Consider the following 27,690-nt stretch of genomic DNA (forward strand, 5'->3'; position numbering starts at 1 on the left):
ACACGCGATAACTCAAGGTAGTATTTTGGATGTTAGCAGAAAAATTTTAGTCTCTAAGTTTTTTTAAAATAAAACTTATTTAATATTTCTGAAACTCACATACAAATATACAACAAAAATTAAAAAATTTTTATATTCAATTTTGAAAGTAATTCGTATAGTTGATAAATTACATATACACACGTTATATAACGCGAAATATTAGCAAAATGAATGCACATAAACAGCTTTTATAAAGAATGTTATAAGCTTATTTTTTCCACATGTAGAGAAGAAACAAGAAGCATCGAACATAGAAGTTTTATGATAACATGATTTCAATTTAACAAAATATAGAATTCTGTAGTGTGTTTATATAAATATATCTTCCAAATTATTTCTTTAGTTTATTTATATTGTTATTAACAAAATTTTACTTTACCATGCAAAAGAGTCATTCAATAATGCCTTGTTATTTGTAATTTAATTTTATTTTAGAAAAACAGAATAAAAATTTTATAACAAATAACCAGATATAAGAATCATTAGCAAATTAAGAACGCGAACATTATGCTAGCATTTCACGGATTAATGATGATTTACTTTCTTCAAAAATGTAATGACTCAAAAATTTGACGTTTTCTTATGACAAGCAAAAGAAAAACTTCAGAAAATTGTTTTACAGAATCAACTTTCATATTGTAAACTTTGGATGAATATATTACGTAATACAAAAGAGATTGCGATATAAACTACTGAATGGCTGCGCCTGGAACTAATAAGTTAAAGTAATATATTTATTTCATAATTGTTATTGACATAGAAAATGAAGTATGTGTGTGTGTATGTATGTATGTATGTATGTATGTATGTATGTATGTATGTATGTATGTATGTATGTATGTATGTATGTATGTATATGCACATGTGTATGTGTGTATATGTATCATAAATCTAAACTAATGAAATATCACGGGAGAGCTCGAGAAACTCTGTGTAGTTTGACGATTAGGCACAATGTTTAAAAGCAACCAAAATTCTAATGTTTTCCATTTTCAAAAATTATGATTTGATTGTGGAACATACTTTTCCCGTACAAACTATTTCTTTCTAAATTTCATTGTAATATTAAAAGTAGAAATACATACTCTCTATTGTTTTGCTACTGTTTTTCCGCTTTAATATATGTATTCAATAGTCAGTCCAAGGCAAACTTTATCTGCAATAGTGTAATATAATATAGTCTACTATTTTCATATTAATTTTTAAATCGATCTATCTATATATTACTTTCTTTTAAAAAATGTGTATACTTAACATTTAATATATAATATATATCTCTTTAAAATATTTACAGTCAATGCTATGATACAATATTTTAAATCATTTGTTATATCCATGTTTTATAAAGGCAATTATCAATGTAACTATTATTCTTAAAGTATATCGTGTAAACGCGTTTTTCTGTTTTTACAATAATCATATTCGTATTAGAATAGTATAATACAAGATAAGATATTACAAGATTTTGACACCTATACAATACTTCTATTATATATACAGGAAGTGCATAACAATGCAAATTATTTCTTATTATTGCATTGGTTTTCGCGTTACAAATTTCAATAAAATAAATTGAGAATTATCCATAAGATTACAAATACTATTAAATGCTGAAAATTTATTTCCCATCAGTTTAAAGTTTTCAATGCAAAAAATGCTTTTCAAGACATATGAATTGTATAAAATAACTCTCAACTTTTTGTAAGTTATAAATTAACATTTTATATTTATATAATACGTATAAATAAATCATAATAAAATTCATGTATTCAATAATTGAAAATTAATATCATAATTTCAATAAGGTAAAAAACATACACCTCTGTATTTTTTATTAATACTTGCTTTCTCAACGTTGTTTTATATTAATATATGGAATCAAGATGCGTAATTATCATTTTTCAACTTTTATCGAACAAAAATATCGAATATTATTTACATGATATTTAAAGATTGATTTTCGCATATATTAATACGAAATTTTATAACTAAAAACAGATCGTAGTCTATGTTGTAGCATAAGCTATTTTTCTATACAAGTATATAATTATTATAAAACATCATTTACATACATAATCGTGTCAACAAAATATTAAATCAAGTATCTATATACCGTCAACATACTTGAAAACAGTGCAAAATATAATTTTAAAAATATTGAACATGTAAATACATAACATTTAAGTTATAATTGTAACAAATCTATAAATGCTTAACAGTGATGTATAGACGTAAATAGCATATGCTACTTAGTATAACTCAATGTATCCCACTGGAATTCATTGTGTTAGAAATTACATACATTCGTATTTTAATGTACTATCGTTGTTCATAAGCATCTGTTATAAATCGTAAGAGTTTCTAATTGATCAAAATTTTCCTCAAATAAATAATTGTTTAAATTAAATGTAACGTAATCACAGACATCGATGCTTCACGAGATCTTCTCGAATACTACATACAATACATCACTCGCACCTCTCAATTAACACACATAAAAGAATGAGATATTCGGAACACGATTTCAATGGGATACACCAGAACCGACCAATTTGATGCGTTCAATTTTGACTTAATGTTCGTAACCAAGAAAATTAAGAGAACTTCACTAGTCACCTGCACTTTAGTGTCCGTTGAGTTGACTAAAACATTTGCGCTATTATAAATTAATCGTGTCCAGCGTGTGTGAATTTCTAGATGCGCTGTTGTCCTTTGGTGATGTCGTAGCAACGTTAACCTGCTTCGTAACATTGTTCGTAAACGGCATAGAAAACTTAAAATCAGCACCATTTGGCAATTTGCGCATAATTTTTCCAGATGTGATGAGCCTGCCAAAACCTTCTTGATGAGCGAAGGCGTAGCCTGAACGTAAAGATCGCCTCGTACGTCTTGTAGACGGAGTACGCAGTATATCTTGGCTTTGACGGGAACGCAGCTGCGCTAATCTCTGCTTCAGTCTGACTCTGTCGGACAATGTCGGTCTAACGTCCATGAAGAAGAATCGCCATGACAGTACCGGTATCACGAGAATTATACAGGATATCACTGTAGTAAACCAAAATGTCGCTTCTGACATGGCCTGCACAAATTAAATATTATAAATATTATATATACTTGCAACAAAGAATACAAATAGAAAGAAAGAGTATGAATAAGGATTTGCGATAACAACGTACCATAGTGAGACTACCGACGTAACTACCCCCTATGACGAAATTGTAGAAATAATCTAAAATAAAATACCAAATAAGCGAGCCCCAAACCATGATATGGTTGAAAATTGTCCAGTATGATGTGTCGAGGGCTATTTGAACGGTCACGACTATAACTAATATAGTGGCTACTACACTGCCCAGCAGCATGTGATCAGAAAGTACGTAACCCTTGGGCGATACCCCATCCTTGTATGTTCCTGTCAAAATACATAAGATAATGTGTGGTCACATAAATTTGCATTGCTTTAATTAAAAGACATTAACGTATAGTCAGTTCTTTTCAATTGGACTTTGGACTTTAGCACCACAATAGAGGAAAAAAAAAAGAAAAAATGAACTATACTGTACAAGAAGTACGGCTGAAAAGAACTGACTAATAGTTCCATTAATAATTATAAATATAAAATATTTACCGTAAGGTACTAAAAATAATACACAACTAGCATAAAATCCATGTAGAGCGCTCCAACAAAACTCCTTTTTGTTGAAGAGCAAATTTTGCAATCCTGGTGTGTATAGCTTTGGATACATTAGACTGTTCTTGTCGTTAACATCCTGATCAAAAATGCCAACCGCTAAGACTGGTAATGAGGTATAAAATAGATTGTATACGGAAATGTACATAGGATCGAATACAGTCTGCAAGAAAATGACAATTATACAATCAATTTTAATTGCACACAATTTATGTACTAATACCTATATATAAATATGTCAGAAAAATGATTAAATTCACATTCAAAATCTCGACTTCGGAGCAAGCTCTTACAAAGGAGTATCGAGTCATATTCGCCTTTGAAACATCATTTGTTACTTTTATCTAATGTATCATCTCATTATGTAATACAACAACGTGAAGCTTTTAAAGATCTTACCTGTGCGCTGAATCCGCAGAAAAAGGCAAACCAGATGTGGCAAAGGGTGAATGCGAAATTCTTGTAAAAAAAATACCTAAGGAATTTACTCATTCTGTAGTACGACCATCTGCCGTGGACCAGAAGTAACCTCTCCAAAAATCTAAATTGCCCTATCGAATAATCGGATGCTAACACCGCCTGCAATCCTTCCTGCCCGCTGATACCAACGCCGATGTGAGCCGTTTTTATCATCGAGACATCGTTGGCGCCATCGCCAATTGCTAGAGTGACTGCGGACTTATTTTTCTTAATTAATTCAACTACCATTGCCTTTTGTAGTGGCGTCACTCGACAGCATATCACAGCTTTACCTACAAAAGATTCGAGCCGTCGAGTTAATTGTTTCTAAATATGCATAATCGACGTCGACTTACATTGGCTGGACACTTCTAGAAAAAGCTGTTCTAACTGTGGATGTAACGCGTGAACCAAAGAATGCCCATTAATAACTACTGCAAATCCTGTTGAATGTTCCATTTCATGCTCGTCTTGTTCATCTCTACTAGGATTGTATTCGGTATCGCTGCTGTGCAAAGAAAATAATCTTTCAAGAAAAAAAGAATTATCTCTTTTCACAAAAAATGCTTTATTTATAATAAATTTAATTCTGAAATTTATTTAGTCCATAATTATAACAGACGCAATAATAACAAAAATTGGATCGGAGATAAGAACAATCATGGTCATTAACGAAATAAAAAGAAATTTTTTAATTAACTTCTCATCCATTAAGGGAATGACACATGTTAATTGTAAACAATACACAGTGCATTGTATTAATAGCTATACAAAAGAACATGATACAAATAACACACCAGTTGTTAATTTCGCTAAGTTTAATTATTATTAAGCATACAGAAAGAGAAGGAGTGAGTATCAAGCATCATGGTAAATCTTAGTTATCTATGACTATCAATATTACTATAAAATCATAGTATATTTCAGATATAATATATGCAGTATTTGAAAAATATCTGAAATGTTTTAAAGACAGATCTAATCTAAATTATTCTAAATATAACCACATTGTTATATCATATCAAAAAGAAGTAATAAGTTTCGATATCTTTGACAGTTAAGAAGTGTGAAAAATAATTTTGTAATGCTTTTTAAATATAGTGGGTATAAATACCATCAGATATGCATGCAGATCGTAATTTCAAAGTCGGATTTTTCGGATAAATAGAGAAAATGGGATATATAAGAACCAATGCACGTACGATGAATTAAGCTAGCAAAATACAATTTATCACATCCTTGTACCATTCGGAAATACTTTTATATAAAAAAACAATTTTTCAATCTTACAAAACAATTACAATTTAAATTGTCTTGCAAGATTCGCTAGCTTGGGTATAAAGCGTACGAGTTCTCTGCAGTTAAGTACGAGGCAAGTTCTTAGGCAAGACTATATAGACATAGAAAGCATTACATGAAACATAGTGCCACATTCAGTGAGAAAGAATTCTTTTCCTTTCTTAAGAAGAATGCGTTAATCAGAATCAGCAATAAAAAAAGTTGATTGTACTCCGTCTCTTTCATGTGCCTGACCTTTCCTTGTCCCACCTGAATGTGACAATGGAGAGTGTCGGCCGTTTCTGTTGGGTCGAGGCCGACTTAATGGTATCCAAATATCGCATTAATTGCGTTTCCACGCCGTCGTAAGTGGTGCCGTCTACCACAAAGACATCTGTGAGATCATCCGTTAATAACTGACACGAGTATCCGATGTTGATAGCTGTCTCTGTACGAGTAAAAGTTGTTTGACGTGAAAACGTTCTACAAGCAAGCTTTTTTCGTTCTTATAATATTTACACGTTCTTCAAGCTTACCTTGTTTGTCACCGGTCAACACCCAAAGTTTGATACCGGCGAGACTCAGATTGGCGATAGTCTGAGGTACACCGTCTTGCAATTTATCCTCGATGGCAGTAGCGCCCAATAACGACATATCCTTCTCTATCTCCTCGTAAATTGCGTCCAGCTTGTCGTCCCTATGCTCCTGGCTTAACGCCGCTTCTTGATGGCGTTGCTTCCAATTATTGAAAAAACTTTCATCCAAATCCCTCACGGAAAGGCACAGTGTTCTTAAGCCTTCACCTGCGAACTTATTTAGATGGTCCAGTGTCTTCGCCATTATCTCGTCGCTATCTTTTTTCAATCGCTCGTAAATAACGCTATCAGCTCCCTTGCAATATAATCGAAGGTGTCCATCTTTTCTCAAAATTACGGACATCCTCTTTCGCACATTATTAAAATCTAGAATGCAAAGAAGCTCGTATATCTCTTTCTTTCCCATTACTTCAATCGTTATACTGTTGGGCGATCTCTCTTTAAAAACAAAACCAAAGTTTCTAGCTGCGGATACTAAGGCAGCCTCGTCAGGCGATTGTGCTTGGTATTCGATCTTGCCGTTTTTCTCTTCTGGCATAACGGTATGACAAAGTGCTAGCAGTCTGAAAAAATTGTGGACATCTTGATTTTCCCGTCTCACGGCTTCGAGCAACGCGGGATCGTAGAATTTAAAATCAGGTTCGTAATCCTTGTTAAACGAGAAATCCAAAGGTGGCATTGTCTGTAAAATATACAATGAGATTTTTCAGATACGTGGCACTTTACTTATGTATCACGAAGTTAATATGGAAAAAAGTTAATGGGGAAAATTAATCTTATTGGCAGAAATTGAAAGAGATCCGCTGTTGTTAAGAAAGAAAAGTTAGACAAAAGCTCGTTAGAAACCATGTTACCTAAAGTAATGTACCTTGTTTCCATAAAAATAGGAAGACCTAGATTATATATTGTAAGCTATATCGAATTATATGCATTATAAGAAAATGGTTATGAAAGAAATTAGTTTCAACATGTGCGATACAAGAAGAGTATAGCTTATTTATCTAGTTTATAGCATAGTGTAAAGTTCTCTCTCTCTCTCTCTCTCTCTCAACATGTATACAAACACTACTAAGAGTACAATTTTTAGCGTAATAAAAATAAGGGAAAACTGCTATTTACGATATTATATTATTTACATGATATTATATAAATTACGAGCATAACGCTAAATGAATGATATTGTGTGTGTGTGTGTGTGTGTGTGTGTGTGTGTGTGTGTGTGTGTAACAACAATGACAGGATATACAGATAAAAGAAATAGCATATACAAATTTCGTGACAAGAGGTGCTAATTATCAACATGCGTACTGAAGACTTGTGTGGAATCTTTTGACTGCCGTTGATACCAGACTCCGATGTTGTATTAGGCATCCTGTCTGCTTGCTCCAGGAGACGTGCATTTGGACCACTTAATGGTGTATAAACTGGACGTACAAATTCTTGCCCGTTCTTCCACTGCATTGTCGCCGTTGGAACAGCTCTGTCCGTCTACATGCAGCACACACATGCTAAGTGACGTATATGAAATTTCTTGCAAGGATACAACTACAAATTTGAGATATTTGCGTGTAACTGGAAAGAATTATCATGTATGATCGAAAAAAAAGAAATCTTAATGTATATAGATACTCAGAAATGTTCAATAAATTACATATGCATAATAATGTACATGTGCAAGGATATTTTTAACGTTAATTACATGTTAATGTAAACATGTTGTAACATGTTTCGTCAGATGATTTCAAGAAAAAAAGAACATTTTGTCTTTTTGTATGTAATCATCATTTATAAACTATAAATTCGATAAAATGTAGCACAAATTGTAATAAATAAAAAGAATACAGTAGAACTCTATTTATCCGAACATGTCAGGGGACGAGATAATTACAATATCAAAGTTCAAAAATAGAGATTTACTGTTGTCTTTTTTTATTGTCTTTTTTTTGCCAATACTTATTTGTTTCAATAATAAAAAATAATATTTAGAAAATTAAAGTTAAGCGTGTAAATTTGTTCGTGTTCAGTTCCAAATATATGAACTCATATCTGAGTTCTTACTATCCAAACTACTTGGACAATAAGACTTCAGTTTTCTAAATATCAGCTTTTATTTTTGAATAAATAAATACTGATAGAGGAGAAAATCTTCATTGAAGCGGATAAACGAAATTTAACTGTGCATACATATATAACATAATAACACAGTTGTATAAACTTCTACACAATAACAAAGAATTTAGCGGAAGCATGTGACTAATTTTTTTTCACACAGCATTGAAAGCATAGCTAATATATAATGCGGGTAAAGTATTTATCTTATTTTGAATAAATTTTATAATAATGTAAAAACTTATATTGTAGCACATACCCTGTTCACCATCGAGTTAAAGATGTTTATGTTAATAAAAAAATGACTCACCTCGCTCAAATCGATAATTTCGCCGGTAACTTCATCAATGACGTCGCCATAACACTTGCCCGCCACAGAACACTTGTTAAAAGTCATTATGTTCTGCGTTAATGTCCCGGTTTTGTCGGAGAATATGTACTCTATTTGGCCCAACTCCTCGTTTAAGGTAGTAGTCCTTGCTTTAGCGTGCGTTTTCGTAGGTGCATAGTACATCTCCTCGTCCCAATTTATCAAAAATGATTGAACAAATCGAATAACTTCGACACTCACATACAAACTGATTGGCACCACCGTGTTCAGTACGATAGAGTACGAAAAGAACACGAGAAGGGCAATCACTGTGGCACCAGTGATAGGCTCGCTCGGCACTAACGAGTCCCACGGTAGATACACTTGAAAATAACGGCCCACAAGGCTTTCCCAAATACCACAGCCGACCATGCAGAACAAACATAAGGAGAGTAAAAAAAACACTATCCCAATAATGAGAAGATTCAGCAGTCTATCTATAGAGGTTCTCTTAAATTTGGTCTTCCCTGAGTTTTGCATCAGTTTGGTATCCTTGCCCGCAAAGATCACCATGCCATAGCACCACTGTGTATTCCTAAGCACACAGCCTCGTAAAATAATCTTGTCGTTATCCAATGAGTACCTGCATTATTTATATATGAAATATTAATATGAGATTAAGGCATCGCTGATAGCAATTAAGTAAATTTGAAGCGAGCAAAGCAAAAACTAGATATTTTTTGTGATTTTATAGAATATTCCATTTTCTGATTTTTACTCTGCTCCATTTGTACAATAGTATTAATCTTACTTTTTTCCTTTCCACGTAAGCGTTCCGTCGAATTTATTTAATAAATTATTAGGGGTTTCACAAACGATCTCTCCATCGAACTGGCCGATCAATTCGTGGTTGTCCATCATTTCGGCAGTTTCGGGCAGGCACTGACGACACTTCAAATTTGTCTCCCTATACATAAATTTAATAAATTATTGCATCTTTACATCATACATTTAAAGCGTTTTGTAATTGAACGATGTTTATAGACGGTACCCGTCCAATTCTGCTGTTTCGATGTAACAGAGGCCATTCGGCTCGCTCGTCGATAGCAGCAGAACGTCCGCTGCGACGAACTGATCATTCTCCATTCTGATTACGTCGCCCACTTGAACCTGCGACCATTTCTCCTCACGAAGATTAGTACCCCGTAGAGTCCGGGATTTTCTATTATTTACTTGAGAGTCGTTGCTATGCCGTTGCTGAAAATTAAAGTGTATTATTAAATTTTGATTAACTACAAAATATACTTTAATACTAGAAGTGCCAAGTAATCATTATTAACCATTTCTATTTTTAATTAATATTATATTTTTTATATACATATATCTGGAAATTCTTTGACCTTTTAATAGTTACGTTTTTTACTGATAAAATATTTTTAATCATTTCTTACTTTCATAGTAATTTATTCACTTAATCCTTCAGGGGGTAAAAAAACGCTACTTCTAGTGTTAATCATATTTAACCATTTTTTAATAAAAGTGTGTATAATTTTGATAGTATAATAGATATTTTGACAATATATTAGTACCCTTGTCACAAAATATAGTAAAAAATAACAAGAATGTTGCTCACAAGGTACTTACAAAGTCGTCATAGGCATCTTTGACGGCAGTGAGCGTGAGTACCCCTATAAGCGGTATAGCTGTGGTGATAGGGGTCAAAGAGGATATGGCGGGGATCATTTGAAGCACCAAGAGGCATAGGAAGTAAAAGTTAGCGAGCCGCTGAAATTGCTCGAACAAATTCAATGGTAGGAACGTCAGAACCGAATATTTGGACGTCTTGATGTAATTGTTCTGCAAATCAACAAAGATATTAGTTGTAAATTAAATTCTCAATAATACCTAATTTTTTCAACTTTTTAAATTTAAAATTTAATAATGCTAGTAACGTAAGAAAATACATTCTGTCTTACCGCGTAATTAAACTGTGAGTTGTACTCGCGATTATTGGCGCGAATCCGCCTCTCTGTTTCTGTAAAAATAATACATCAAATAAAAAACATTTATTGCGTCTGTATATTAACGCTAATATATAGAACAATGCAATCAATGATTCTCATTAGATTGTACGGTGGATTGTTATATACTTTCGTTATCTACGTCTACCACGCTCGTCCAGGTGGCATTGAGAAAAAAGAATGTTACAATTAGATACTAAGGGGGACAAACGTTCCTTTATACAGCGACTAAACAAATAAAAATATTTTAATCCCCTATTATTTTTTCGTACATATACGAGACCAATACAAATAATAATTCTACAATCATGAACCGGAAAATATAGTAGTTGCGCCGGATCCTTTTTTTGTCGCTAATAAGTTTTATAGTCAAGTGCAATGCTTTACATTCGCTCGTTATATATCTACTGCGTCAGTTCCACATAACTGGATAAACTATTAATCGTTGGCTCGTCATACGAAGTGTGGCAACGTCCATTGCTGGTATTACCACGAAGAACGATCGAATCGATCCATGCGTACTAGGCACACCCCGCCGTCACGTGTTCGTGAAAACTACGTGGGTGTTACGTACTCGTTTTTCCTTATTTATGGAATTTAATAAGTCATTCGAGTGCCCAAGGTGCGGAGCCTTAGACAGTTGTATAAGTCGCTGAAATTTGCATTACATCTAAAATCAGTAGCATTGATCGTCAGTCCATCCATTGCGTAACTTTATGTATGCGCTATTATTTGCAATGGATTCTAGTAAAAATAAAAAGTGACACAAACATAAATGCGACATGTCAGTTAAATGGAACGCGCACGCAGCCAGTAACAAATCGTGACTGTGTCAAGGAAGCTTGCGTTTACTCTTCTTGATAATTTAAAAATACGATATATAAGATAGCGTAGGAATGCAATTGGATAATAATTTATTAAGGAACTTACTCTATAAAATATAAAATTAAATTTCGCAAAGAACACAAGTATATTTCTCTATATCTTGATCTTATATGTCAATTTGTTCGTTCTCTCTATTAAGTATCAAATATTACTGTTATTCCATAAAAAAAATTATCACCCCGACATGTATCGCGACTGATTATGTCTGCTTTAGTAAGTATCGACTATAAATGTACATTACAACCGCCCGGAACCTTGACTCGAGCCAGCGGTGCGACTCCCAGGGAAAATTCGATGATCTCGTTCGTGGGAACTCACCGCTGGAGAAGAAGGACGTGCTACGACCGATGCACTCGGTGGCGGGCGGCGAATTCGGTGGCGCCAACGAAGAGGACGATGCGGCGGTGGCGGAGCGGTACCTGGTGCCCTTCCAGATCACCAGTTTGCCTAGCACCGTCAGCAGGGACTCCCGCAACGTGTTGTGCCGGCTACCGCCGCCCAGGCTGCTCGACGAGTCCCTCTTCGAGCACTCGCCTACCGCTTCCACCTCGTCGGATGACGAGGCGAGAGTGAGTGCGTGTGACCGTTGCAGACCGCCGCCAGTCGTCACCTCCAGCTGCGGTTGCTGCAGCTGCAACTGTTTGCTCCGCTGCGTTTTCCGGCGCTTCTTTCGTTTCCTGCGGCTGCTACCACCACCGTCGTCGTCCTCCTCGACCTCCTGCATCGAGTATCTGCGTTGCCCGCCTGCCTCGATGCTCCTGGACATCGTCGCCGCTGTTGTCCTCGCGGAACCACGACGCGTCGTTGCATCTATCGACTCGACCTCGCCGTCGCAGTCCTTCACCTTTTGGTCGCGCGACATGTGAACGCTCACGTTACTTGACTCACATTCAAAAGCGGGTAGGAACGATCGGTCGAGGACACGCCGTTTGGCACGACAGATGCGCTTTTTCATTCTATCATTCACGGTCATGGGCGAGGGTGAAAATTCCCATTGATCACAACGCGTGTAGAAGAGATCGAATGGGAGATAAAGAGACGCATGGTAGAGGTTTAGAGTTACAAGGATTAGTGTTGAAGATTTGTAAAAGCTTTACTTAATATAGAATTGTCCAAAATAGCCAAGAATTAGCAATTTTTATAAGTTTTTGTTAAAAAATATGTTTTATGAAACACTCCGTTTATATACAAAGTATATCAAATAAGACTATGAGGCAGTCAGGCCTACTGGTCAACTATTTGATTTAATACTTTTCGAGCATAAAATAAAATTAAAATAGGCGCCATCGTCTGCTTCTGCAAACCTTGTTTGTCGACGCTTAAAAATAAATCGACCACTTTAGGAAGCCTGACTTTAATGTCACGTCACAATATTGCACTTTTAAAAGAGTTACGTAAAACCAAGGAGCGTAAAATTGTTTGTAAGGCAGATTTAAACTAATTCAAATCAATTAATCTACTAAAATCATGGATATTATACATGTAGTCATGCAGATGTATATATATATTGCTACTTCTTAACAAACGTGAAAAATAAGAATGATTTTAACTAGCCTCTAGATGCTAAATATTATTGTACAGTATTATTAATCATCTGGAGGCAAAAATGTATTGAGTTTTGTATTGTCTACAAGAATATTGTACATTATTGAGTATCTACACTGAGAGAATTATTTATTAAAATGTTACTTGATTTAAAAAATAATTTATTTTTATACTCTTAACTAAATATTTACTTAAGACAAATTACAACATTTCGTTCATTAAAAGAAATATTTTTAAATTAAAAACATATTTGCTTGACAAAGGAAATTTAATGCTGCATATAATGCTCGCTCAATCTCATTACAAAAGTATTTGTTTATCTTTAAAATACACACCATACACACAATAATGTTTCTTTGATTGTATGTTTTCTTAAATCTAACAAATATTTCTTTTACTTAAAAACACATTTATATATTTATTTTGTAATACATTTGTATTGTTTTTACAAATATTTTCCTCAGTGTAGAAGTCATTTAATAATTTTATAAACGTCTCAATTTAAAAAAAAACGTTGTTGCAATATATCTACTCTTTCTATGCATAAATATTGATTGCACAATTTTGTGCGACTAGTACACCGTTCTCATAATTCCGATATAATATAATAAACTTCTCTAATTCTAACACTAAAAAAAATTAACCATTAAGTATAAAAAATAAAGGATTTATTAAAATTCTTTTCAATTATCAAAAAAATTTCCACAAAATTTCAAAAAAATCTATTAATTAACAGTTTTACAAATACGGGACTGATTTCATAAAGGACGTCGTGTGTTCCACTTTGCCAGTAATTTACCATTCATGTAGGTCGCGTAAAATAAACCCCGAAGATCGCGGGTGTTCTAGAAAATGCGTGAAAAGCAGCGCGGTACATACGAGTATAGATCGCGCGGCACGCGTGCGTGAAAACATGTCACGGACAAAGCGAATCGAGACTTTTTCCGGTACTCGCGATAAAGCTTCGATGAACGTAAAGTTGAACGTCTATAAGAGCTTTATTGGTCGTTATAAGCTACGACCGTGCGCGCTGTGCCGCGTTTGATTTTTTTTCTCTTCGCGGATGACGTGCGCGCATGAGAAAGTGTATGTCAAAGTCTATGTTGATAATCGGTACTGCGATGCACGAGTTGCTTTGTCGAAACGCACGTATTGCGCAAATTACAAGATCGCGAAAACACTTTTCATATAATTTTTATAGTGTTTTATACAAAAATTAAGATTCTAATCTTAAAAGAGTAAGAATCCAATGATTATTACTTTTTCATTACTACAATATATATTTACATCAAATGTGTTTTCGTATTTAGGATTTGCATTGTTTTACATTTTAATACTTGCAAGCATAAAAATTTTTTGCAATAATTGAAAATGTGTACGGAGCACGCTTGACCAACTGTACGAATGTTCGACCGGCTGGCTCAAATGCTCTGATTTACTCTTGCAAGCAGGTTCTAAGCTACACGCGATGGCAGTTCTACGTGTAACAAGATTAAACTTGCATTCGAGAAAGAAAATATCGATTAGTGAAGTCAAAATATTTTACTCTACGAGAAAGGAAAAGATTATAGATTAAAAAAATTATTTTATTGTAAAATTATGTTATTATATATATTATTTTAATTATATATTGTACGTAAGTATTATATTATACTCGCGTAAGAATTTGCGTGCATGTTTCTAATTAAAATATTCAGAGTAGATATATCGCCAATGATAACGCTAATCAATTATCTTTAAGCGGTAATCATTTTTTCTCTGTGTGGACAGATATGAGTGAATTATATACTAAGGGAATAAAAAATGATTGAGAATAGGAATGCGTCCGTGTTAATCGAAAAACTATCTTGACAGCTATCTTGTATGCTTTGCGATAATAATTCATTCACACTGATAAAAAGCCACATCCAAAGCGCATTACTTGTCAAACGGCACGCGGGCTAGCGAACGGAAGTCCATTGCATAATATTGAAAATTGCATAACTCTTTAGTCTCGTTGTATACTCAGGAAGTCAAATTGCTCTACCGACGACTCTATTGTTCTCGGCTCGATACCGGATGAAATTCAAATCTTTCGCACGTTTCGTGCGTCATATTAGCGTGAAAAGGCCGAATTTCATACATACATATTAATGTAACATTATTGTAAAAGAAAATAAATTTTGCTCAATAAAAGTGACTTATAAATGTTTTAAAAAAAATTTAGCTTGGGCAGATCTACTGGAGATCATGCTTAACGTCTTAGCATGTCGTTATGCAACAGGCAATGTTGTAACTATGATTAAATTGTAATGTGCTATTATTGTCAGATACTTAAGTTACGTAAGTACGAAATTAGATATGAGATCCTGGTTGTTATAAACTTGCAGATCATACATGAAACAATCTGCAATTATATATATATATATAAAATTTCAAAATAATATATTATAAAATATCTTACTCGTCTTGTCTTTTCTTAACAAAAAAAATCTTGGGAGATTTCCTCTTAATCTCCCGAGAGTAGCATAAAACGACAGCAAGATGATAAGCAATTATTTCGTCCGGATTAAAATCTCGCCGACGATCGCTCGAGAATACAATCGTATTGGACACCTCGTATTTTCCTCGGACACAATCTCCTCATTAGCACAAAAGACGTGACCGCTTTTTTTTACGACGCGATTCGACTTCCGTTCGTCGCGTCCTCGAGAGGGGTTGAGGACTCACCTCGAAGACCTCGAGTTCCAGCGTGTCGACCTCGACGCTCATCGTCTATCCTACGCAAACTATAAACCCTCTATAAGGCCAACCTCTTCTGCCACCTTCTGGCACCTGAGCCACGCCGCCACCGGCGGCGAGACGATGACCTCGTCCCCCCCGCTTCGTGCTTCGTTTCCTCTTACATAGTTCTTCCACCTGGGACCCACCACCGTCTTCTCGTCCCCGCCGATCATCGCGGGGCCGCATTAGTCCGCCAGCTGGCACCTTGCGATCCAAATTCTGCCGTATCTGGTCACCGCACCACCACTCGACTGCCTCTCGTTCCGGTGACCCAATCGTCCAATTGACATTCTCCCGTAGGATACAAACATCCAATGCCCTTGTATTCGTTGCTGCGTACCACCAAAGTGTACGTCTTTCACCGGGTAAAACGCAATTGTCCGTCACCGCGTTGAGTAACCGCGAAAAAATCCCGCTGAGATTTCTCTCGGTGTTTCAAATGAGTCATGAGAAATTTGGACTCACGAAAATTTTGCCTTTTGCAAGACACGGAAAGCGTTTTTCTCGTGAAGAGATGTCGTGATACCGTTTCGAAATTTTCCTCTTTGATGCAATCGTTACGTCTTTGCGATAGTAGGGCTTCTGCAAGGAAATCATCAATCCTGTCATCGAAATCGTGCATGGCAAAAGATCAAGAGGACGACGATGTGGAAAAGGATTATTCTCAATGGGAATGTTACAACACGACGTCGCTAATCATCCCTTGTAGTCTAGCTTTTGGAAACTTTCCAAATAAAGATTGATCCCATTGCAATAATAAGTGAATCGAGCTTGAATCTCATGGTAAAGTTTATCATTTATTATCAAAAATATAACATTCCAAAAAAATTATATGCTCGTTTATGTTGAACACTTTAATGTCGCAACCAACATTAATTTACAAGTTATAATAAAACCTTGGAACTGTAAGAGAACTAATTCAAGTTGGCGATAACTTGCGTATATAAAAAAAAGAAGTTGGCGTATTATTATCATCGTTGCTCTCCTTACATGCGGTAATGCGGTTTATTCGCGGTTAGTTGCGTTATCTAACACGCCTTCTCCCGATGGATCCTGTTATCAAGGAAGCAGGAAAAGTGGCATCTAGCCAGATTACTGTACTCACAATTAGAACATCCGTTTTGAACCAATTCATATCTAATCCTCTTTCACAATATTAAAAATAGTGAAATTAATCTCTCTTTATCCTCTCGTAAAAAATTTAAAGATTTCTTAATGAGCTCGTACAACAGAAAATATCAATTTAAGATTTACGTGAGAATGTGTCATAGCTTTAAATCAACTTTTATAATTGTAAGTAAGAGAAGAAAATTTTTAGCGAATTGTGTACAGCAAGTAATTCTGTCGCAAAATTAATGAACAGATGAGTAAATAAATTAATAACGTATTTGATATTGGATTGCAGTATTGAATTAATAGATACGGCAAAAGGAATATGGACATCGCGATGTAGCAACTTGTATCCGACACGCACACACTTGTCGGATCATTCTAGAAGCTAAGTAGACGTTTCCCATCCTTGAAAACATGTCATAGAAAAAGATTGCAACGCACACTTATCCACCCACGTGTAGGCTAACTATCGCGTTTGTGTGTCAGTAACCGGAGACGGCTCGCAATGGACGGACGCAACAGTGTGTGTGTGGCAAATCATTTCCTCGAGGCGGCCGTCCGGGTCTCTCGCTAATTCTAAAGAGGCTGGTGGATACGCCTATAAAATCAACTACTTTTAGTATTTATGCATAAATACCAATTTGGCCGCTCGGAAAGCGGCGCATTCGTTCCGCTTCTAGACCAGAATGACCTATCGGGCAGATAACAAAACAACTGTGCATCGCGAAATGCTTCTGCACTTCCGCCTCGTCCGTAATGAGCTTATCGCGAATGCTGGAAGCGCGAGAGACGAGCAACTCCAAGTTCGCTCATTTGAAGACTTGCTCTTGATAGCAAGAATTCAGAACGAGCAAAAAAATCGATGGCGATTTCTCGTCTAGGCGTCAATTAAAAGTTGATCTTCATCTTTCGAGAAGTTATTAAAAAAGTAAACACAAAAGTATATATATCAACGTATATTTAATTAATAAACATAGCGTGTGAGATAACGGTCCTTGAAAGTTGCTGCCGAGAGCGAGAATGCTCTTGTGCAGCGAGTGCACGCGCACTCAAGCGAGTAGAGATCCTTCGAGAGTAGCATTCGGCACGCTCTCCGCCGTCCTTGATCCCGCATACTACAGTGATGTCATCGTTCGCCAAAAGCCGCCTCTGTTCTCGCGTTTAGCAACGAAAATACCCGGGCTTCCTCCCGAAATAATATAGCCAACGGGCCTTGCGGTTGCCGCGCGAGCTCGAGATTTTCAAAGGATTTCGGTGCAGCCGATCGAAGGAGGAGTTCTTACGTAAGATGATGTTGCTCAATCAGGAAATCGTTCCGATTGCCGTAGTGCCATCAATGGAAGTAATCCCGGACAACTTTTGCACGCGACACGCGTGAATGCGGCTTAAAAAAAAGAGAGAGAGAGAGAGAGAGAGAGAGAGAGAGAGAGAGAGAGAACAACGATACGTTACTCATAACTTAAAATTTTTAATTAAAAAAAATTCTTTTAACCTTTACTTTTTTTTACAGAGTTAATCATTTACTTTCTTTTTTCGAATAAAAAAAATCCACCTGAGGATACAAGGCGGTTAAAATGAAGCCTTAGATCTTCGTTAGTAAAGCCAGCTGTCTTTCCTTTCTCGCTCAGAGAAATCGTAAACAAATCGTTCTACTCGTGGACGCTAAGTATAGAACCGACGACTATACGCGAGTACGGATGTGAATATACGTCCGGCATAATTAGCCCCGGATCTTCTGGCACGGAGTGACGCGTGGAGGTCTATAACAGGAGCTTTCATGATCTCGTCTGGATTTTGTCTGGCAGCACAGCGCGGAGTTTTCAACGGTAATGGAACTGCATCGTACGCCACTTCCGTTAGTAAGTGCGTTAGCGTGACGACTAGCAAACTGTTACAGTAGTCCAGATTGTTACTGTGCGCCGAGCGAGATGCGTAGGTTTTTATCCACATTTGCATAAACAGATATAATGCTTAGTCGTTCATAAGAAAATTATGGGAACAAGCGAAAGGAAATTTTCCTGCGTATTTTTTCTAAATCGTAAAAATTATGGAACGCGAAGGAAATTTTGCGTATTTTCTCTAATTATAGATATCGTAGAGAATTTTCTCTAAGTTGTAGATATCGTAGGGTAAATAAAAAGTATGGCAATTACGTCAATAGAATAGTGTATTCCTCAGTGTGTGTGTAAGTGTACGTGACGCACATTCTCAATAAACAATCAGAGCTAAATAATCAATTCTCTATCTTTTTCTAGAGACGAAGAGAGGAAACTTCAGGGACACTCTATATTGTGCGCGTATAAAAACAAAAATTCGTATCGACCAAAAAACGTGAACGCTGAAAAGGGGAAAGAGAAAGTTCGAAACATGGTTGCAATCTCTAGGTATCAGCTTGCAATCAAAATATACATTCGCACATCCATGTATACTTCTCTTCGCACACGCACATGTCACGTATTTATTCTCATCCCCTCGTGATTAGCGTTCCAACACGTGTACATTCCCAAGAATGTATATCTTCATACCTTTATGACACTTCTATGATAAGTCCAAATAACAGAGATAGCACTAAGGCTCAAACTAAAGCCCAAACATTCAGTCTAAGAATGTGTAGAATCTTTGCTAAAATTAATCTGAGTATATCGAGAGATATATAATGCACCGTCATACAAAATTTTCCAAGCCTTCTGCAGAACTTTAAAAAGAGCCACTCTTGAACTACAGCGGCAATTTCCGAGAGCTCCGAGTCTAACGTAGTAAACAGCCGTGAGAATTGTGGAAGTAATTGCAAACGGGATTGTAAAATAGTGTTCTTTTATATTAACCTATAAATACTCGCGCGAAGTCACTGGTGACCCAGTCATCTTTATTTTAAACTGATAAAATAATTACTTATTTTATCGACTTAGAAATCTAGATACCTCGTTCAAAACCCCTCAAAACAGTCTAGTTTATGTCATAAAAATTTAGTGAGTCGCTTTGTAAATATTAGATGACAAAGATGCGTGGGGTCACCAGAGATCTCGATCGAGTACTTACGGATTAAAAAAAAATTCGCAACTCAAAGAGATCTTACAAAACTTGCAAAATAAATAATTAATAATTAATTGTAGAATTAATAATCATAAAATACAAAGTAATCGAGACTGGCGTCGATCTGCTGATTATATTACATCAGAGCTCAATAGAACCCGTGCCATGCTCTGTTTACAAAGGCACTGACGGTCTTCGCTTCGTAGCGACAATTGTAACTCGTGGCATTGATGACGAAACGTCGGATATACCACCAATGTGAGAGAACGCGAAATAAATGCAACATACATGTTCTTATCGTTTACATCGACTGCGTCGTCAACCGTTTCCAGCATCCGAGATGCGTTGTGCAACTTGCTGATGGCATGACAGACTCTATCTTGGCAGAGAGAGAGAGAGAGAGAGAGAGAGAGAGAGAGAGAGAGAGAGAGAGAGAGAGAGAGAGAGAGAGAGAGAGAAAGCACTGAATCTCTCTTAAATAACTTATTATTCAAATTGAGGCATTTCCACATTAAAAAAAAAAATTTACTGTGACCCAAGATAAGAAAATATTCCGTAAAATTATTTCGTAGACATGCTTTTGATGACACCACGATTTTATCCCTCTCTGTTGCGTCACAAGCTCCTCGAAAATATGAGTTTGAAGGCGGAACGAAATTCAAAATAAATCCGGCGCGCCCGCGTGCTCTTATCGCGTCGGCTGCATCATCACTTTTTGTAGCATCTCAAGCCCGTTATGTAATGCGTTGTATCGTTTTATGCAAGGCTACGCGGTAAAGCACTTCGAGGAACACGAGCGATATACGGTGCTAGTTGTGCCACGGTGCTTTTTTGCACCTTCAACCACGGTAACGGCGATGTGTATTCGATAATTGGCACTCGACCAGAGCGTCCTGTCATTCGTTTCAATTATCTGGCTTTGTCGGCTGACACAATCGGCTTTGCAACACCCAGACGAGCAATGTTACTGATAAGTCTCGACCGCCTTTTTTCTCCTCTTCTCTCCTTATTTCAACAACGCGGCTGTATGGTAATGAGAAACGTTACGATTGTGTGCACCGCACGGTGATGTAAAACCATTCGGATTAACGATTATTTTAGACTACCTACGCAAGCCTTCATTTCAAGAGTAAATATTATCTTTATAAACAAAAGTATAGGTGCTATTTTCGTTTCGCTACTTTTCTACCAAATTAAACGATTTATTTGAATATTATTAAAAGCAATGCTATTAAGACAGACAACGTCAAGAATATTATACATTTCTTGTACGCAACATAAAATTCCAGATGAATTAAAGGATGAAACATCAGTTTCATACCACACTGCATTAAAACAGGGACCGCTGCCAAAAGTCGAAGGGATACAAGTCCAGCCGGCTCATTCTCAGATTATCGCATAATGAAACAATAATGAAACGACCCACGCAAAGTCGCAATTTCCTAGGAAACGTACGCAAAAGTAGGACGACTAACATTCGCTGTCGGTGGCAAAGCTCGCATGACAACCGACGACATTTTATCACTTAGGCGCACGAGCCTGACGGAATTTTTGTATAATTTTGGAAAAAAAAAACCTTAATTCACTTTCTCAACGTAATAAATTAAATGGCAAATATAAAAAATCTTACTTTGCAACATATCTTTAAGATTGAAAAAATTTAGCTTTTACAAATTTATTAAAGTAGTTTATTAATGTATACAGATTTACATGTTTATTAGAAAATAGTAAAAAAAATATTTTATAACAAAATTTACTTTAATGTGAATGTAATCTAGGGATAGATTAAAATTAATTTAGAAAGAGTATCACGTAAGCAACAGTCCAAAATTCTGAAGAAATATCTCTCGTTGATTAAAAAGTGAAAATAAATTCAAACTATTTCATAAGGAACGTGTAAAGATGGAGATCCCGTCTAGTACGTCGCGGAACTTTTTTAATAAATTCCCACGTTGTCTAGTATATATATAGTTTTTTCATCCATATGTGTACTTTACTCCGACTAGAATCAATCGATACTATCGCCGATTAAATTACTACTCTTGAATTACTCTTATTTGCGCTTAATACCGTCAACGAATGAAAAAAACAAATTGACATAAACGACAGTATAATCTCAATATGTCATAATTTTACGAGCCTGAACGTTGGCAAGTTGCTTATTATCCAAACGGAAAGTTTTGTTCTTGTATTTTGAGAAGAGTGCCAGTGCTAACTTTGAAAACATTGACGAAACATTTTACCAAAATTAAAAATAGATTAAAGCAGAAAATCATAGTTATATTAGTATTTCTTCAAAAAGATGTTGCATACAACTAAAAAGAAATAATACATAAAAAAATTAGAGATTTAATTTTATTTAAAATAATCATTGTAAAAAGAATAATATAGATTTTAGTTTATTTACTTTTCCTTAGCTTGGCAAATTTTCTGCTCAATAAGGTGCTGTAAAGAAATCTATGAAAGATTAATACAAAATCGATGTACGGAGGGAATTTATACGGTTTCTTATCGCCAATCATAGATATTGTCGACACAACATAGATACATGATATCTAAAATATCGAATGTATTTAATCATCGCAATGTGTACACAAGCTAATCAGCGAGATATTAATAATGACTAAACTGCTCATTCCCTATGAGTGCCGAGCATTATTACGTTGCTCCAGTTTTAGTTTTCCAGGCCAATAGGCAGTATCATCGTCTTGCGTAAACCAGCGTATGCAGAGCGTCTATTATCATCGCCGGATGTCCTTTCGATCACAAATTCTTTGACAGAATTGGAGGCGACGAAATTGATAAAAATTTACGACTGGAAACATTCTTCTAATTTTTGACTTAAAAAATCTTGAGGACTAAAGCTCGAATTAAGTTTCTCTTTAAGTAAACTTTTAATCTGACTGAACTAATTTAAACTGACTGACGAAAAACAAACTCTGAACGCCTACTTATATCTCTGACTCTTAGCCAAAAACCTCTCTAATTTTTTACGTTGAATGTTGATTCATCGGTGTTTTAAATGGCGTATTAAATGTTTTATCAATTCCGTTACGCGGAAATCTATTTTGAAGTTATCAACAAACGTCAACATTCATTATATAACTGATGAACTGAGACACTTCATGTAATAGGATCCAGATTTTCATCGGCTGCAAGCTAAGCGATTAAGCAATAGAGGATTAAAGTAAATTGCGTCATTACGTCTAAAAGTATCAACGCGCAGTAAACTAGCTAGCAATAACTGAACCACGCGCTAATCAATCCGTCCACTCAACAGCGAACTTGTGCGCGCAACGATCAAATGATTAAACCTCTCAAAAACATAAAATGTTGCAATAATTTCATATTTTTGATTCTTAATACAATAATGAATCCTTGATGTGATAGCAAATATGTTTACGAGTTCATGAATGATTCGCGAATGTAACTCGCTTGATTCTTCCGGTCAATACAGCTGAAGTTCATACGCTTAGGATAAACGGAAGCTCGTTTTCAGTATAAATGGCTTCATACCTTAGTCGGCTATCCCTTACACGGCCACGAAATTGATAATTTGTTTCTCCCTGGCTACTCCGGTGACTTTACGGCCTGCACTTTCAATCAGATACAACGCAAATATAATAGAATTCTCGATGAGCCGCCTATTTATCTTTTACCTTGCAATAATTCAGCCACTAGTTGATTGTCCGTCTGCGTGTTCATTATTAATCCACGCGTACGCTCATAAAGCGACCGATGGATATGATTAGCGACACGTCGACGGCGTTCCCATTCCTGACGAAAAAAAAAATTCTCTCGGGAGAGGGGCCTCCCCTCGTCGTCGTAACGTTAACCGTAATTTCTCTCGACGAATACATTTCCAAGGTCGGGTTATGCTCGAATGAGCCGATAAACGTCGCCGTGAAATCGTGAAAGACAAGTTAAACGACGCGCCTCGCGACACGCTGGAAGAGACTTCTAATTAATTAAACTTCACCGAGCGTTCAAATGAAAACGTGAACCTCATCCTGTCCCGTCATTCTCTGCGGTTTATCGATCGACATGCACGCAAATGCAGCTGCAAAATCAACATCGAAAAAAGGTTGAGTAACCTACTTTTCATCCTGCGGCGAAAAGGAAATGCATTTTGCATTTGACAAACCCGACTAACCCAATATTATTACCCTTTGAGGCCTCCGCACGCGTTCTAACAAGGCAAATTAGTAGAAAAGAGAAATGTATAAGACAAATCTTTTACTCATTTGACTCGTTGACGTCACGTTTCCCCGAGATACGGTTAAATCTCCTTAGTACAGTTCCAAGATTTTCTCAACCACAAGGGATGATCTGGTCGATTTTAATACCCGGCATGGTGCTTTTCCACTCGTCATTACGTCGCCCTCGAGAGAGCGACTTCTCTCACCCGCCACAAAAGCACCCTCGCCGACGTCGTTTTAACGATCGTCATCCGTATACAGATAGAGAAAATTCAAGACTGAAAGAAGGGAGAGAGAAATGACTAAGCTCTGTACACAGTAAAGCTCTCCGAAATGTCCGATTTAATACAAAGAAAGACTTAATCACTATTTCTCATTTAACTAAATTAATTTTTCAGCTCACGGGGCCGATACAGTTCACCCAATAATTACATTTCCAGAAAAACAACAGGAGCAAAAGTTCAATCGACGTGTCTTGCCAAACTAAACAAAATTAATTTTTCATTTTCGAAACCAACCGATTATTCTCAAGTTAATCAATCTCCACCGAAACAGTAAGAATAAGGAGGTAATCAAGGCTCCTTGCTGAACTGATAGATCAATTTTTCAATTCCAGCAAAAACTTTATCACTTAATCAATCATCACAAGAATAACAAAAAATAAGTTCCACACACTTTAATCGACATTTCTATAATATATGAAACTTCCCAAATAATTTTCACGACTCTAATTATGTGATCTCTTTATTCTCCAATTAATTTATCTGTACTCTCCCTTCTTAAAAAAAAAAAAATTATTTCTATATCGTAGTAGAAGAAAAAGCATGGAGTCGAAAAAGAGAGGAAAGCCTTACCGCGTAAGCGCGTGTAGCGACGACGAGACGCGTACGAACGCCCGTGAGGCTTTTAAACGGCAATCGATCGCCGTCACGATGAGGTCAACGTTGGTTATCCTGAGCGTATCAGCGCGGATGAAGGAGATTTGTAGTTAGTAGACGGCGGTTCAAGATCGTCGCCCTATCAACGCCCTGACGAACTCTTTGTCGATTGCCCACAAATCAGAATGGAAAGGTATTAGATGTGGGTGCGATGACGTCGGCATGCGTGATAGCGAATCCGTGTCATCACACCGTATCACCGAGAATGTTCCACGATCACGTTACGTTTACGTAGCACGATCCCCTGCGATCAAAACGGAAATGAGGTCGAGACGATGACGGCGGTAAAACGAACCGAATGGTCGTATCATTATTATCGAACTAACAGGACACGCAAGATCTTCCCTTCGGGACACAAGTCGCGAGTAGATCAGCCGGTGATTGGGCGGGCACCGTTCTTTTATCTCACTATCATCTTCATTATCACCATCACCGCTGCCGTCGCCGTCGTCGTCGCCGTCGTCGTCGTCGTCGTCGTCGCCGTCGTCGTCGTCGTTGTCGTCGTCGTCGTCACCGTCACTGCATCTATCGCCTCGCGAGCGCACCGAGCGCGAATCGACGACGACGACGGGCCGGCGCGCGAAAGGACACCTGATCGACAACGAACCCGTGGAGGGCACGCGTAATCACGCACGAACAGCACCACGATTGTGAATCAGCAGCACACACCGAGGATGTCCGTTTTCTCTATCTCTCTTTCTCCGACGGAGAATCAAGACGGCGCACTCGACGTAACGAAACAGTCTCTCGCACAGCACACGCAAGAACTAGCTAGCTACCTGGCTGACTGGCTAAGCTGGCTAAGCTCGCTAAGCTGGCTGGCTGACTCGCTCGCTCGTTCGAGCATCGAGAGACGTGCGACCTCGAGGCGTCGTCCAATGACGGCGCCACGCGACACTCGGCGTCGCGACGCCGGCGTTAACGGCGCGGCGAAAATTCGAGACGACGACGCCGAGCGTCGACGACCACGGGGGTAAAGAGGGCTGCTGTTGCACTGACGGTGGCGAACGCAGCTGCGACCAGGGGTTTCGATCGATCCGCTAACGCAGCTGGTACGAACGCGACCCGGGAATTCCATTCGACGGCGACGCGAGTCGGTAAAAATCGGGCTTCGTTTTAAAGAGCGGACTAATTGTAAACGCGATGTAATTTTAGTAATTTTTAAAAATTTTTAAACAAAAATCGAGAGAGAGAGAGAGAGAGAGAGAGAAAGAGAGAGATCGCCAACTTTTAGCAAGAAAAACTGTAATTTTATTCAAGACACCAATTTTACTGATCTATAGAAACTGCAACGCATTAAAAACTACTTCTCTTTCCTCTACATAGAAGCCAGAAATATAGAATTATTATAACTTATGAGGTTCAGTTGTTTGTTTTTTTTCCTTTTCTAGCAACGTAAATGAACTTTAATCTCGGCATTTCTTGTTCGTAAAATTAGAAATGATAAGAAGAAAAATTAAACCGAGATAAAGCTGATTAGCATTGATAGAAATCGATACACAATTGCGTCTTGCAAGAGTTTGTGACTACAATTACTACGAATACACTATGTAGAACGGAATTATTACAATTTTCATAAAAAAAGTATTTATATCAAAAATGTTTAAAGATACACGGGAAACATGGTTATTACGTTTCACCTTGTAGAATATCTAACAAGTTGATAACGGACCAACCACCGAGTAGTTGAATAGCGGAAGATTGCCGGAATAAACACGTGGGTGTAGAAACTCCGCACGACGTTTTCGCGGAAATATGACCTGGTCATTCGGGGAATTTGAAAGCAAAAATGATAAAAGACGTAAAAGTTCCATTTGATCTAAAAAGAAGTACTCTTGGAATTAACCAGTCGACAAATCTACGATGAGTCAACGAAAAACTGATCGATATATATGTACGTTTATTTCAAACGTTTTATGTATTTAGTGCTTTGTATTATAATAGAAACATATCTATGTGTCGCTGTTTCTAATAAGAATCATTGATGCCCACAAACGTTATTACAACGTAGCGCAAAAGGCGAGTCGCACGATACAATGTGTCAATGAATAAATATATCTAGGATCACTCACCTTGCATAGGCCGTGTGGCAGCGCTGCGCGACATTGTTCGCGTGGTTTAGTTTTAGGCTGTACTTTCGAGTTAGGCGCTTGTGGACGGAGTCTGTCGATATATCCGTCGACGCGGAAGATGACGGCCGTTAAACGGAGCGACCTTCCGACGCGACGCTGGTCAGCTATTGTAAAGTAGGCATCAAACGCGCGTTGACACGGTATAAAAACACGATGCGTAAAAAATTCTCCCTCTGCCTGGCGACCGATTAACGTCGTCGTATTCAGGTGCCACGTAGGACTATCCACGGGCAGGATCGTTTCACTGCCAGCAGCGATGGACGATCCTCGAGAGAGACGTTCCGTTTCCAGAACGTTGAAGAGACGACGTGAAATCGATGGCCCTTCCAGCGTGAGTTGCAGAAGACGAAGAGGATCGAGGCACGTAGGTGACGACAGGGATGACGTTCTTGATGATTCTCTTGGTGCACAATCACCACCGAGATCGAGTAACGAAGGAGGCCTCCTGGATATTCGACAGCGTTGACGGCGACGTAAGGCACGGCGCGGCGGCACCGCGACGACGCTCAGGTCGGATATTCCGCGGCGAGATAATGATGACAGGATATCCGGTGTGAGGGGTACGGGTGGTCCTTT

The 27,690-nt window shown here is 37.1% G+C and overlaps 1 protein-coding gene across 7 annotated transcripts; it reads right to left on the reverse strand.

Moving 5' to 3' along the window:
- On the reverse strand, positions 1–27,230 carry LOC105839561 (phospholipid-transporting ATPase ID). 7 transcript variants are annotated; one of them, XM_028191794.2, is made up of 17 exons: positions 25,309–25,866; positions 24,899–25,226; positions 15,729–16,281; positions 11,710–12,235; positions 10,462–10,520; positions 10,130–10,342; positions 9,537–9,742; positions 9,297–9,452; positions 8,486–9,128; positions 7,375–7,554; positions 6,007–6,748; positions 5,726–5,918; positions 4,549–4,700; positions 4,133–4,485; positions 3,671–3,896; positions 3,219–3,454; positions 1–3,121 (listed from the first exon to the last, which is right to left on the reverse strand). In XM_028191794.2, the coding sequence occupies exons 3-17, from the start codon at positions 15,870–15,872 to the stop codon at positions 2,702–2,704; spliced, it is 4,449 nt and encodes a 1,482-aa protein (XP_028047595.1). In that variant the 5' UTR covers positions 15,873–16,281; positions 24,899–25,226; positions 25,309–25,866; the 3' UTR covers positions 1–2,701. The 7 variants fall into 7 exon arrangements, with proteins under 7 accessions (XP_028047595.1, XP_012541421.1, XP_012541420.1 ...); XM_012685967.3 differs by having other exon boundaries at positions 4,549–4,697; positions 5,741–5,918; positions 24,899–25,865; XM_012685966.3 differs by having other exon boundaries at positions 5,741–5,918; positions 24,899–25,865.
- Between the last annotated feature and the right edge of the window lie 460 nt (positions 27,231–27,690).

The sequence above is a fragment of the Monomorium pharaonis genome, chromosome 1 (assembly GCF_013373865.1).
Source record: "Monomorium pharaonis isolate MP-MQ-018 chromosome 1, ASM1337386v2, whole genome shotgun sequence".
Lineage (NCBI taxonomy): Eukaryota > Metazoa > Arthropoda > Insecta > Hymenoptera > Formicidae > Monomorium > Monomorium pharaonis.

What these genes read in the sequence shown, in the direction of transcription:
- LOC105839561 (XM_028191794.2), bottom strand. Translation starts at nt 15,872, where the DNA reads ATGATCGGCGGGGACGAGAAGACGGTGGTGGGTCCCAGGTGGAAGAAC. An exon ending in GCCAGAAGGTGGCAGAAGAG is followed by an intron (nt 12,236 to 15,728) that starts GTTGGCCTTATA and finishes CGCGACCAAAAG; the next exon opens with GTGAAGGACTGCGACGGCGA. An exon ending in CACGTCCTTCTTCTCCAGCG is followed by an intron (nt 10,521 to 11,709) that starts GTGAGTTCCCAC and finishes TTATTTTTACAG; the next exon opens with AAACAGAGAGGCGGATTCGC.